The 14,055-nt window shown below is 48.7% G+C and overlaps 5 protein-coding genes across 5 annotated transcripts; 4 read left to right on the plus strand and 1 right to left on the minus strand.

Moving 5' to 3' along the window:
• Positions 1 to 2,510: 2,510 nt before the first annotated feature.
• Positions 2,511 to 3,641, plus strand: FSUBG_12540 (uncharacterized protein; the record flags this gene model as incomplete). Its single annotated transcript, XM_036677339.1, has 1 exon — positions 2,511 to 3,641. One exon carries the CDS (start codon positions 2,511 to 2,513, stop codon positions 3,639 to 3,641), a length of 1,131 nt encoding a protein of 376 aa, XP_036531974.1.
• Positions 3,642 to 3,893: 252 nt separating this feature from the next.
• On the minus strand, positions 3,894 to 5,492 carry FSUBG_12541 (allantoate transport; the record flags this gene model as incomplete). The annotated part of the gene is made up of 4 exons (XM_036677340.1): positions 3,894 to 4,194; positions 4,245 to 4,487; positions 4,536 to 5,253; positions 5,309 to 5,492. The coding sequence occupies 4 exons, from the start codon at positions 5,490 to 5,492 to the stop codon at positions 3,894 to 3,896; spliced, it is 1,446 nt and encodes a 481-aa protein (XP_036531975.1).
• An 828-nt stretch (positions 5,493 to 6,320) lies between these two features.
• On the plus strand, positions 6,321 to 7,859 carry FSUBG_12542 (n-carbamoyl-amino acid hydrolase; the record flags this gene model as incomplete). The annotated part of the gene is made up of 5 exons (XM_036677341.1): positions 6,321 to 6,421; positions 6,477 to 6,791; positions 6,844 to 7,103; positions 7,155 to 7,737; positions 7,787 to 7,859. The coding sequence occupies 5 exons, from the start codon at positions 6,321 to 6,323 to the stop codon at positions 7,857 to 7,859; spliced, it is 1,332 nt and encodes a 443-aa protein (XP_036531976.1).
• A 570-nt stretch (positions 7,860 to 8,429) lies between these two features.
• Positions 8,430 to 10,694, plus strand: FSUBG_12543 (transcriptional activator DAL81; the record flags this gene model as incomplete). Its single annotated transcript, XM_036677342.1, has 4 exons — positions 8,430 to 8,739; positions 8,786 to 9,365; positions 9,420 to 10,067; positions 10,115 to 10,694. The coding sequence occupies 4 exons, from the start codon at positions 8,430 to 8,432 to the stop codon at positions 10,692 to 10,694; spliced, it is 2,118 nt and encodes a 705-aa protein (XP_036531977.1).
• Positions 10,695 to 11,838: 1,144 nt separating this feature from the next.
• FSUBG_12544 (uncharacterized protein) lies at positions 11,839 to 12,894 on the plus strand (the record flags this gene model as incomplete). The annotated part of the gene is made up of 1 exon (XM_036677343.1): positions 11,839 to 12,894. The coding sequence occupies one exon, from the start codon at positions 11,839 to 11,841 to the stop codon at positions 12,892 to 12,894; it is 1,056 nt and encodes a 351-aa protein (XP_036531978.1).
• Positions 12,895 to 14,055: the final 1,161 nt, after the last annotated feature.

Below are 14,055 nucleotides of genomic sequence, written 5' to 3' on the forward strand. Positions count from 1 at the left end.
GTGATCGGAAATAACAGTCCCTTCGGATGCTGACCCGAGGGCGTGGGTCCGCGCGAGATGTGGGGAAGATCTCACGGACTCCGCCCGAAGCTAACGGTGCTTATCATCGGACTCCCCTTGACACTAACTCTATCCAGATTTCAATTCTCGGTGCCAGTGACACTCAGCTCCATGAAGCTCAGTAGCCAAGTCCACTTAGCATCGCTCAATTGTAATGGATATTGGCCGAGTGATATTTCTACAAGAGATATTATTGCAATTGATCTTCCTATCTTGATTTCTGGTGCTTTTCACCCAAACATCTAGATCGAGTAACTTAGCTGGCCATGAGCATAAAACTAGGCCAAAATAGAAAGCCCACTACCGCAGATGATATCAAAGCTTGGCTTAAAGAGTTCTACCGTTATATATCTGATGCTGTCACGCTGATGGAGCTGATGATCAACTGACAACTTGTTGGTGGAATTAAGAGGTTGACAAAACGTAAGTCTCCTACCCTAGAGCTTACCGGTCGCACCGCGTGAGCACCTGAATGAAAATCCCTTCCCGTCTTCTGCTTATCGCCTATCAGCTTATCACAGCTCCCCGCGCGGAGAAGAGTCAGATATTAATTATTTACATCGACAGTCTTGCTTTCCATCTGCGGCTTCTTCATAATGTATTCGTAATTGATAACTCGACTCGGATATCCAGAAAACACTATGACATATCTATAGCATTCGCATCGAGTGCATACAAGCTACTAGCTGGATACAACGGCAAAATATCCGTCGCCAGCCGCTTTTGCCCATAGCACCAATGTCTGCCTGTCTTTAAACGCGACAACATCCCTTGATGACGCCAAGCCCTACCTCAACGCGACGCGAAGCATCCCCTACCATGGTTCCAATTATACTTTATTCGTTCTCGTGATGTCACAAAACGGCTTGTCAAGCGGGCAGAACGAGCGGGCTACGGAGCTCTCGATCTGACAGTGGATACGACGGCCTTGGGCAATCGCCTGCACGAATGGAAAACTCTGCTGAAGTTGCCTGCTTATTTGAACTTGGCTAACATAATTACCATCAAAGCCGGTGGCGGATCGAAGGGCCGATTGATCCTGAACGTCAAGACTGCGGAAGAGGCTACTGAGATTGGGTGGGAGCATTCAGATCTCAACATCGACTCAGCTCTGACATGGTCAGAGACAATTCCCTGGCTACAGCCTCAAACAGACATTAAATCCGTCTCAGGGGAGTTCTCACAGCTGAAGATGCCGTCTTAGCAGTAGAAGCAGGTGTCGACGCCATCGTGGTGTCAAACCACGGCGGTCATCAACTCGACACCTTTCAGCAACTCTTGAGGCTTTACCTGAGGTTTCTCGCGCTGTCAAAGGCTGATTTCCGGTTTACTTTCGGCGGTGGGATCACTAAGGGTTCAGACCTCTCTCAAGCCCTAGCTTTATAAGGGGTAGATCTTTGTTTGTTGGGCAGGTCAGCGCTATGGGATTTAGCCGTGAATGGGCAATAGGGGGTAGGGACGGTACTGAACGTCTTGGAGAGAAAACTGTGGCGCACTATAGTGCTGAGTGGCACGGCGGCAATCAAAGATATCTCTATGTCAATGGTGGGGGTATGGCAGCAGACTTCGGCATTGCAACTGTGAGGATGCTCCGTGGTGGAAAGATTTTTGTGCTGCACCGCATCCATCGATTTATCGCGTGATTGGTGTTCCAAGTTCGCAAAACGGACTTTGTGTTGTTATTTCGATACCAAAATAGCTATTAAAAAAAGGCGTGAAAGTTAACAGTAGCGGTGCAGCCAGACTGCCAGCTGAGAGACGGATCCAGGTACTAGTCTCAATAGTCTGTAGCTCTTTTCACCTCATTGGGCCATGAATCTGTGGGTTATAGGGGCAGCTCAAGCCTCAACGGTCCTCGCACTAACGATCTAGAAATTACAGTCAGTGCATGAGGGGACTAAAAGGACCCAATTTGGCACTTGATTGGCCCATCGATAAACATAAACGCCATGACGTAAATTTCAACCAGTAACCGGGTTTCAGGTTTATTACCAGCCGTGGCCCAGACCACTGCCCTACCACCGGTCGTTAGCTGGACAAACCGGGCTGACCGTTGCTAGCTTGTGTCTTTGATGAGCAGCTAACTAGATCCAACATCCATGAACCTTGCAAGGAAACAAAACATGACCCGATGCCAGGGGAATACGGGGTATTCGCAATACAGCGTGGGTTTTAGTCCAGCCAAATCACAATCGCAATTTAAACAACAACTGAAGTTCTCAGCGCGGCGCAATATGGTTATATTAGTCTCGTAAAGACGAGTCAGTGTTGGGCCGCTGCGAAGAAATTGCCATATCTAGCAAAACGCCTTTTTGACATGGCTATAGATTAGAGACCTTGTATATAACAGCGGGACGATCCTCATTCTGCTTGCAGATCACTCATACTCTCATTCATCCATTCTTTTTTCCCCCAGTCATTCTTTACTGTTCATCACGTTCTTTACCAACATGAAGTCATTCGTTACCTTTGCGGGCTTGGCCTTTGCCAGCTTCGCTGCCGCTGGCCCCTGCAGGCCTCGCACAACCACTACTGCTGCTGCCGTCTCTTCCTCCACCGAGATCGCTTCCTCCACTGCTACTGAGACTGCTGCCGTTTCTACCAGCACGGACTACTCCGTCCCTGTCGTCTCTGAGAGCTCCACTCTCGCTACAGTGATTGTCTCGGAGACTAGCGCTACTGAGACAAGTGCTGGTGAGACAGGCACCACCACTGCCGAGACAAGTGCTGCCGGTACTACTACCGCTGAGACAAGCGCTGCTGAGACCACCGCTGAGGGTACCACCACCGCCGCTGAGACTACCACTGCTGCCGAGGACACTACAACCGCTGAGGGTACCACCACCGCCGCCGAGACTACCACCGCCGCTGAGACCACTACTGCTGAGCCTACTACGACCGAGGCCACCACCACTGAGGCCGAAAACACCTCTGGTACCGCCACAGAGACCACCACGACTGCTGAGCCTACTGCAGACCAGTCTTGCTCAAACGCCGGCCTTCAGTATGCCATCTACACCCACCAGTTCCACAACTCCAATCCTCCTCACTTCTCCGCCTTCAACCCTACCTTCTTCCATACTGCCACTCCTACCTACGAGGGTGAGACCACTCGCATCGGCATCACTCCCGGCACACCCTCCGGCTCTGTCTTCGCCATCTACGACAACAGCCCCGCACAGCTCTGGCAGTACAAGGCCGTCAACCACCAGGCATTCCTCTACGCCCCCGAGACTGGTGACTACACGGTTACCATCCCTAACTCTGATGAGATCACCCTCATCTGGTTCGGCACCAAGGCTATCTCAGGCTGGACTCGTGCCAACGCGGATCTCGAGCAGGACTACCCCGGTGGCACTTCCAAGACTTTTACCATTCACCTCACTGCTGGCACTTATACTCCCTTCCGACTTCTCTGGGCCAATGCTCAGGGTGATCTCAACTTCATCGCTGAGGTCCAGGCTCCTGATGGAACTGTCATTGTCAATGGTGATGGTAGCGATAACAGGTACTTTGTTCGCTTCGCTTGTGATGAGAGCACGCCTTCTTTCCCTCCTTTCGGCGACAATGGAGATTATTAAGTAAGCTGCTGCTCATTCGTACCGGGACATATAGCAAAGTATATAGCGCTTCGTACATGAAGCCCAAAACCTCTTCGAGTATATAGCTATTTTAATACATAACACTCAACGACATTACCATTCTTGACATATACAAACATGCACGTAACAATAGCTAGCTCTGTTATAACTAACACTTTATGACTCTAATGCTTTATAGTACAACCCCTCATTCTTAAGCTCGACATCCGTCTTTTTGCATAACGGAGCTCTTTAAAAGACATACTTGAACTCTAAGCTCTGGTCTCCCTCTTTTCCGTTGCTATCCTTACCCTCTGCGATTAATCTCTCCTTCTGTCGCATGCGGTACTTCAGAAGAGCATAAATGAGCCCAACGCAAACTAGTGCCAGGACCTCTCCTCCGAGGGAGATTGCATTTCCCATGACGTAACGAGGTGCATCCTGGATGGGATAGATTTGCGACGCAGCCATTCCGGATGCGTTTGCAAGTGAGATCAACATGGAGATCGCGACAGATCGCTTGTAATCTGGCTGCATATTGTTCGATACCCATCTACAAATCGTTAGTTGATACTCTGCCGCATGGAGGGGATGTTGACATACGTTACCAAAACAGTGTTGAAGGAGTAGACGCCACCGCCAACGAGGAACATGGCAAAGAAACCTGCAGCCTTGTGCCCGGTACCAACAACTATGGCATATCCGACGATTACCAATAGTGGAGAATGAATGAGGCAGATAGCTCGGCGGTTGAGGCGGTCTGAGACGTAGGTGGTGGCAGCAGTGAAGATGGACGCCAGAACGTAGACGGGAATGCTAAGATAGTTGGCTTGGAGGGACGTATAGCTGCATTCCTGGTTAGTGGAGTCTTGAAAAGGAAATAGAGATGCTTACTCGAGGCCCTTGAGAAGAGTAGGGAGGAATGTACCGAAACCGAACAGGGCGATGGAAGCGCAGAATAGCGAGACGGAAGCAAGCCAGACAAGGGGATCCGTGAGAGCCATGACGACTTGCTTCCACGAGAAACCTTCTGTTTCTTGAAACGGATGGTTGCGCTCCTTGATGAGAACCATAGTCGACTTCTCTTCTTCAGAGAGGAACCAAGCTGTTTGCGGAGAAGTAGGAAGACTCAGCCAGCAAACCGCTCCGATGACGAGCGAGATGGCACCCTCAATAATGAACAGCCATCGCCAAGCTGACAAACCATGTCGGGCACCCATGGACTGAATTCCATATGCGATAAGTCCACCAAGTGCTCCAGAAAGTGCAATCGAGACATAGAGAACCGCAACGCGTTTTCCTTGCGAGGCAGGTGGATAGATCTGAGAGACGACGAAGGTGAGAGAAGGAAAGAGGCCAGCCTCGAAGAAGCCAAGGAGAACTCGACAGGCGATGACCTGTCCGTAGCTATGAACGAAGCCAGTTCCCAACGTGATAAAACTCCAGCTGACGATGGCGATAGCAAGGACACGGCCTGGTCCGAACTTTTTGACGGCGAGAACCCATGGTGTTTCAAAGACGACGTATGAGATGTAGAAGTACATTGATACATCGTTGAATTGAGTCCCATGCATGCCTGTATCTTCTTCGAAGCCGAATACACGTGCGTTGCCTTGGGTATCACGATTAGCTTTCCGAGCTGGAGTTGAGGTTGACAAGGCACTTACCGATATTTGTTCGGTCGAGGTACGCAAATAGAACAAGTAGTGCCATCTGCGGCATAACAAACTTGTCAAACTTGGACAATACCTTTTTCTCGACTTCAGTCATGTCGTTCATCTCGCCAGAGTTCTGATCGAGCTCGTGCTCAAGCGGCATCTTGAGCTCCGACTGTTTCTCTGCGGCTTCCATCGTGACCAGTGTAGACATAGTATGTATTGACAAGACAAGGTGTGAAATGTGGATTACAGGTTCAGATGTACTTCTTTAAGGTCGCTTGCATATCCGAGTTATCACCAGGTGATCTGCTGCACGATGGTCACTTATCCACCCCCGCATTTGATAGTCTGATAGTCAAGTTGTAATAAACCGTCGGCGGAGACAGAAATACTCCACAAGTGGAGATGATTATGGTAAATCCTTCCTTTTTAAAGCATTGTACATGATAGAGGTGAGATAAGACTGATAAGAGATTGTTGGAGTTTCTCTAGACTGAAGACTGAAGCTGCAACGCTGAACTGCGCGATGATCATCTCCAATTAAATTTCGAAAAGTCAATCTACAGTGCAATCAGTCAGAAGCCGTTGATGACAGAGTTCTTTGACAATTACCGCCTCTGGAAAGTCAATTGAAGATAAAGTTCCTGCCCCGCGTTTTTTACATCCTTGTAGCCATGCAAAAGTTATGTCATAGTTCTTCGGCAAGATTGGAGTTTACTTCCGAGCTCCAATAAGCTTCCCAACGAAGAATAGTCTCCGCCAACGGCCGACGGCGGATAACGCCCCACTCTAATCACTCGGCCGTGATCCCCAATGTTGAGAGGGAATGACCGTCGGGGACGATAAAGGATAACGATTGAGGGGAGATTATACATAATTAGGCAAGACTTGGATTTATCAAGTGCTCTTATCGAGGGATTAAATATTAACAACAGCAGATATTTTGAGATAAACCATTCTAGATTTCGCTCAGAATCAGGAACTGGAGCTCCAAACCATTTGCAAACCGTCACGCATCATCATGGGCTCTCTCAGTTTACCACCATTCAAAATCAACGAAGTTGATCTCGCAAAATCGCTTCACGAAAGCTGTCAGTTCGGCGCCGCACACCGCTATGGAAAGTAAGTCATTCTCACAACATCACAATTTTCTCCAAAACTAAATTGATTACCCTAGGGCTTCCACAGAAACCGGCATGGCGCGGCTCAGCCTGGATGACTCGGACAAGCAAGTACGAGATTGGTTCATCACCTACGCCAAGTCGCTCGGATTGAAGACTTCAATTGATCAAATGGGAAACTTGTTTGCGATTCGGCCCGGCAGAAACAATGATTTGCCTCCAGTCATGATGGGCTCGCATTTGGATACGCAGCCTACTGGTGGGCGCTACGACGGTATTCTTGGTGTTATTTCGGGTCTTGAGGTTTTGAGAACGTTGAATGATCATGGTTATGAGACTGTGGGCCCTATTGGAGTGGTGAACTGGACCAAGTACGTGTCTGCGACGAGTATACGCGTGAAGAAATTGGCTGACATTTTGTAGTGAAGAGGGCGCTCGCTTTCCCAAGATGGCTGTGTCTTCAGGCGTTTGGGCGGATGTCATCCCTCTCGAGACCGCTTGGGATCTCATGGAAGTTTTGGCTGCTAATCCCAAGTCGATGAAGGAGGAGCTCGATAGGATTGGCTACTGTGGCGACCAACCCGCTTCATATCGGTCAAATCCCTTTGCCGCGCATTTCGAGCTTCACATTGAGCAGGGACCTATCTTGGAAGATGAGGGTCTCAAAATTGGCGTTGTACACGGTAAGAAAAGTTCTCTACCAGATACTTCACGGTGACTGACAGCGAAAACAGGCGTCCAAGCATTCAAATGGTTCAACATCACCGTCAAAGGCCGCGACAGCCACGCAGGCACAACACCACTGTACGCCCGCAAAGACCCCGTCTTATCCGCCAGCAAAATGCTCGTCGCCGCCAACACGATCGCCAAAAAGCACGACGGCCTCGCAACAACTGGTATTTTCATCACCGATCCCGGCACCGTCAACACAATGGCGCACACGGTAACATTCACCCTCGATCTCCGTCACGTCAAGGATGAAGTCCTCGCCGAGATGGTAAAAGAGTGCGAAGCAGAATTCCAGCGCATTTCTCGCGATGATAGTGAAAAGGGTTGTGAGGTTGACTGGGAGCTTCTGGTAGATAGTCCCGCTGTCAAGTTTAGTCAAGAGTGTATTTCGGTGGTGGAGCAGAGCGCTGCGGATGTTTGCTCGACGCTGCCGCAGAATGAGGAGGGCAAGCTTTGGAGACCTATGATTAGTGGTGCGGGGCATGATAGCTGCTACACGAATCGGGTTTGTCCTACGAGTATGATCTTTACACCGACGAGATCGGGGATTAGCCATAACCCAACCGAGTATTGCTCGCCTGAAGATTGGTAAGTTTTCAACGTGCCATGGAGGACTGGATATGCTAACATGGTGCAGTGCGCTTGGTGCGAGTGTTTTGCTGGGGGCGGTTCTGCGATATGATAAGCTTCGTGCGACGAGGAGCGAGTGACGTGGGTAGTTGGTTGGTGTCATAATTCCATATTTGTATTGTATAGTTAGAGAAATTGCAAATCGTGCTCGATTGAACGGAAGAACAAGTCATGGTGCGAATATTGAGCCGTTGAAGAGAGCTAGATGTGATTGTTTCTTCTTCTTTAGGAATGAATGAATCTGAAACTGCTCAGAGGTAATGACTGTAGGCCCCAGGAACAATTAATATTGATCAGACATATGGCGCTCACGGGTGACATGATTGGCTCATGATAAGGTTGTTGAACTTGAGCGATACAGTTCAAGGCAGCCTCTCATATAGAAAGCGCTCTGGCTGTAAGAAAATATAGAATGAATATCACTAATATCGCCCTACAGTTCATTCTCTTAATAGTTCTATCACTCTTCCACGCCATACAGATGACAACGTGTACCATGACAGACATGATGATGTGCGCCGACACTAACTACCGGCATTCCAATCACGTGCCCCGGACCGGATATCGGCGCCAACTCGGACCCCGCTATCGGCAACTCACTTCATCAATCGAATACCGCGAGCGTGACCTTCAGCAGCATCTCCCTCACAATGAATCATGAGGAGCACCCGCACCGTCAAGTCGCGGGCATAAGACGATACCGCTCCAAGTCGCAAAGACCATGTGATTTGTGTCGCGCCCGCAAAGTGCTCTGCAACATCCCTGATCCGACGCGTCCATGCCAGCTCTGTGATCGCACGGGTCGCGATTGCACGTTTGTGGGGAACCCGAATAAGAAGCCCAGGGATAGTAGGACGAGACGGCTGGATTCTGACGGGGGTGGAGGGACGCCGATTGTTGTGCCGCAACAGGCGCTGAGGCGGGATGTTGGTGTTTATGAGGCGTTGCGCATGCCGGATGGTGAGAAGAGATGATGATGTAAAAAACATGGACTGACGGATAATAGATGTCCAATCTTCAGGTGTTGAAACAGGCCTCGATTTAACTCCTCTGGATGGCACAGTATCTCAATCCATCTTCTCGCCCGGAGGCGGTATCAACTGGGACATCTCATTCGACCAACACGGCATAGACGGCAGCGATCAGCCATTTGACTTCTTCGCCAACGGTGAACTCCCCAATCTCGAACCCCTAGACGATCCAACACCCTCAGACGACTACGGCGAAATTCCCATCGCCACTCCTAGCAAAACAGCAGATCATCCCGCCGCCCTGTTCGAGCGCCTTTCATTTGATCAACGGCCAGACCACTCAACGTCACTAATTGGCTTTTCTAACGAATCTGATCCTTTTTCTCTGAATCATTTCCCGTATTCTAGTAGTGATGAAGTCGACTTTTATCGCGTGGCGTATCGACGGCAGCAACACGCGTTTCCGGCGAATGCTCCGATTCACTTTTTGCAGAGCCAAACGGGGACTGCGATTGAGAGTCAGAAGATTGTTGATAAGTGTATGTCGTCGCTGGGCGATAGGGAACATCTTGAGAAATTGGTTGATCGAGAAACGGGCGTGGCGTTGGTGAAGTTGTATGCCTTTACCCCTTTTTCTATACTGAAGCAATGTACTTACTTAATGTACAGGTACTTCAGATTTGTTTTCGAAGACTTGCCAATTCTTTCTCGCTCTATCGTCTTTGAAGACCTGAATAAGTTTGTCGCAGAGGCTTCTACTGGGTTACTTGCGGGTATATACGCCCTCGCACTGCCCTTCACGCCCTGGGATGAGAAGCTCTGTCTCGATAGTGCATATTTCAAGCCAGACGTCAATGATCTCTGGCAAGTCTCCTACACCTGTCTTCAGAAGGAACTGCACTTCCCTCGTCTCTCAACCATTCAGATATTCCTGCTCCTTCTCAATCACACTCCCTTTGATGTCGTCGTTGTGGAGAACCCATTTGTATGGTCCTTGGCAGCTTCCATGCTGGCTATGGCTCAGTCACTTGGCTTGAATGTCAATCCGACTGGATGGAAGTTACCAGCGTGGGAAGTTCGCCTTCGGAGACGGTTATGGTGGGCTGTTTATGTTGAGTATACTTGGCGTGCAGTAACTCATGGACGATCTTGCATGATATCAGATGATGATTGGGATGTCTCACCACTTACACCTGCCGACTTTTCTCTTGATCCTACCTCCGTGATACCGGAAAACATTCGTCATCAGTCGCTTGATTATTTCATTCGTTTGTGCTCGTTGACCGAGATCACTAGCGGAATTTGTCGACAATTCTTGTAAGACCTCTTCGTAGTCCTATCTTTGACCAGACTGACCGCAATAGCTCCCTCCGTGCCGTATCACGGCCTCAGATTCTTGACTCTTTACTTGAACAAGCTCGTGGTCCACGCCAGCAGCTACTGAAATGGCTGGAGGACCTCCCAGAATCTCTGGCTCTAAGACCGGAGCCGAGCGACAGCGACGCAGATGACTCAGTCAAGAGTCACAGATCCCTCTATGTAGCATATTACACCACGCACATCCTCGTCCTACGAGCACTGCTACGTCCCATCATTGACAGCAACACACAGCTCAGCCACGTACAATCCTCCGTGGAGACAGTCCTCCAAGCCTGTCGCGGTCTCATCCAAACAGTCATCAAGTTCATTCGCGGCCTAGATGCCCGACATCAATCAGCATTCTGGCCCGCATACACACGGAACTGTCTCGCATATCCCGGGCTATTCTGCTACATGCTCTGTCTTCAGAAGCGACAGCCTGATATGACGGCCTATGACCAGAACCTTCTCGCAACGTGGAGAAAGACTCTCCGCACGCGAATGCAGTCGTGGCCTTTTCTCCGATTTGCAATTGTTAAGGTTGACGCGATTTACTGGAAGAAACTATACCAGGATAACAATTGAGGTTTTGATTGGAGCACGTGGAGCATTGATGTGCGGGAATAGCCACTGAACCTATAACGAGAAGCATTATATATCAAGTGGTCATAGATTGAAGCATAAATAATTTGATATGTCATGTCTTTCGTTCTGACATACTCTGCGTTTAAGCGTGATATACTTCTTTGTCGGGCGAGAGTTAAATGGCCAGGACAAATGATATGCCGCGCTGTTCATGAACTTAACCACTTACTTAAGCGCTGATATTGAGAACGCCGAAATAAACTATAATTGACAGGTTCAAAAGTATGCTCACAGCCAATCACTACGTTCAGACAAAACTGGTGTTTCATAAGTCACTTCAGCCTGGATCCAGCCACGATGATATCGATTGGCTGGCGGCAAGAAACCCGTCCATAGGGCTGGAATCTAACTTGGACACGGACAAATCGGATCTCTTCCGCCACAATCGTTCACTGGTGATTCGAAGCATTCTCTCCATGAGGCGCAATCCGTGAGGCACAATTGGTCTTCGAGATCCCAGGCAATGAAGGGACATATCGAACTAAGTTCTCTACTGATACAAGCCCTCAGCCACAAATCTCAACCACAAACAACACATGTAGCTCACGCGACATGTCGAACGTTCTTAGCATACCGGTGAATTGGAATTGGCGTCCCTCGACACATGAGCTCATATCACTCACATTCACTGGAGCTGGATAACATACGTGGAGCTTAAAACCAAATTGACCATTGAAAAGACAGCTATACGGATTATGTCTTATAATAAGCCTCGATGATGTACGTTCAAACGATCCAAACCATTCCCGCTTAACAACATGGTTCGATGACGGCTCATTAGACCTCCCTCGTGTAACATGACCTTGTAGGCAACCCACGCCATGCTAGGCACGCCTGTGTTGTCTCTCCTGGACGACGTCCCGCCAAATAAGAAGCGCGGATATGTCAAAGTCTGAATATTGGAGTTCGGTGAATATAATCCTCAAAGTCTGCCTTTCAATAGCCCCGACTGACTCTTCACTCGTGTATAAAAAGGATGACTTCTCCCCTATGGATGGATCCATGCTGCACACATTGCCCTTCATTACACAATATACACCAAACACTTCTTCTACTTAAATCTAGAAATCCGTCAACACTCACCATGACTACGTCCCGTTATTCTACCCTGTTCCGCAAGTACGACGATAAAACTGACCTCCCATCAGTAGACAGACGTAAACAACAGCAACTTATCAAGGTAGAACAGAATCCCAAGGATTTATTCTTCCTGAACGTCACAATGACGATCTTCTACCGTCTGGCTCGCCTCGATGTTGTCAACCACGTGTGGAGTCATTCTCACCTCCACCTTGCTGCCTTCTACGGATGGGTTGACATCATTCAAGACCTGCTCAACTTGGGCAGCAACCCTGATGTCCAAGACTCCAAGGGATTAACCGCTTTGCATGCTGCCTGCGCCTCTGGGGAGGAAGGCACAGCGGAAGTAGTTGAGGTTCTGCTAAAAAATGGTGCTGATCCTAACCTCAAGGCCGATGCTACGGAATTCGCTCCAATACACCACCTCATCGAGGCAAGTTGCAATGCAGCTGAACCATGGGATTGTAATGGAAAATGGGAGGCACTGCTGAAGGGAGGAGCCGACATCAATTCACGGGACAAACATGGCCGGGCACCTATTCATCTCGCATCTTGTATTCCCTGGTGTAATAACGTCTTTGCTCTTCTTCACAAAAGAGGTGCAAGACTTGACCTTATCGACCATATGCGGAGATCTATTTTGCATTACGTAGCTATGTACGGAGACCTGGATCACATCTCATACCTACGCAAGCATGGCCTTACAGAGCCGGACCCAGATGGCAAAGACATTAACAACCAAACTCCGCTGGGTTGGCTAGGATGGAGGATAAATTCCAATCAGGAAAAGCTCTTGGAAAACATGAAACGACCCACTGAAGAAGTCATCAAGGCCTTTAATTCTTTGATCAACGAGATTAGGATCCACCGCTGGCAGGACGGGCACGGCACAAGCTATCAGGACGATAGCAGTTGCTGGCGTCAAGTGAAGACTACAAAACATTTGACCCCGGGGGAAAACCGCATCAATCTCCCCATCAGGCCGAAGCCTACCCTTACCTCGCCGCCATCTATTGAACAGAAGATGCATGTTAAAGAGCGGAGGGCATATTATGCTTGATATAAGGGGACACTAGGGAGCTTCCATAGACGATAAGTCATAGTGAGCATTACCTTAGAGAATATCATCCGGCAAAAACCACTGAACGTTCAAAGACCCTGCGAATAGGAGAGTCAAAGTGAGGTTGTGAGTTATCTGTCAATTACGTGGAATACCTAACAGCGCGTGGAACAGGTCAATTCAGAATGGACCACCCAGACTCATTCCTCAAGCGGTGCTGCAAGCAAGTCCACGCTGACCCCAAAGAAAAGCCGGCCATGGCGATGTGGGTAAGCCCTACTTCATTCCGTATCGTTGGAATCTTTGGAGAGGCAAAGGGTTATGACAACATGTAAGCTTCGCATATTTCTTTGTAAGCACTGATGTTATTCACTAGCAGGAAAGACATTTATTGATCAAGCACAATGCAACTTGGCGGTTTGGACTCCAGAGATTACGGGATTTTGAGTTGATAGATCACCCCACTGCTGATGCTCACATCACGCGCCTCACACGATTACGGGAAGCGAACTCAGACGTAAGTTTTAAAGTAAGTTTATAGCAGATAAATTTGATATATGGAGCTTATAATTCGAGAAAAACTTTTATATAAAGGGGTTTATAGTTTAATACGTGATTAGTTATGAATCAATTCCTGCCACATCGCATTCATTTCCTCTTAGCTGAATCTTGGGGGCTGTTATCACGCGTCAACTTACAACTTAGTCTTCTTTGTCCACTTAGATTGCACCCTCAACAAATCCCCACTGGTTTGGCGTGGTAGCCTTTTTGCCCCCTCCATTATAAACACCAGGACGCCATTGGCCTAAAGCATACCGGGGAGCATGAGCTTTCAGGTCTTGATTCTATCTACAGATAATCCATCTTACACAACAATTCACGAGAGCATAAATACCGCCTTTCATTGTATCCGGATCTTTATAAAACACCTCAGCTGGGGCTTAAGGTTTATACTGGTTACGAGCGGCGTTGAATCAACGGCTGAATTCAATGGCATGAGATTGCTGCCCGTCATAACGGAAATCTCCAATAATTCTGAAGCTCAATGAAGAATACGCTGCGTGGACAGGGAGGTCATTAGTTGGATGATTTCCATCTACATTAGCCTGACAGACTGCAAGTCTGCAACGCAGGGTACGGAGGAGATAAGAATGGCGGACA

The sequence above is a fragment of the Fusarium subglutinans genome, assembly GCF_013396075.1.
Source record: "Fusarium subglutinans strain NRRL 66333 chromosome Unknown NRRL66333_c0000274, whole genome shotgun sequence".
Classification (NCBI taxonomy): domain Eukaryota; kingdom Fungi; phylum Ascomycota; class Sordariomycetes; order Hypocreales; family Nectriaceae; genus Fusarium; species Fusarium subglutinans.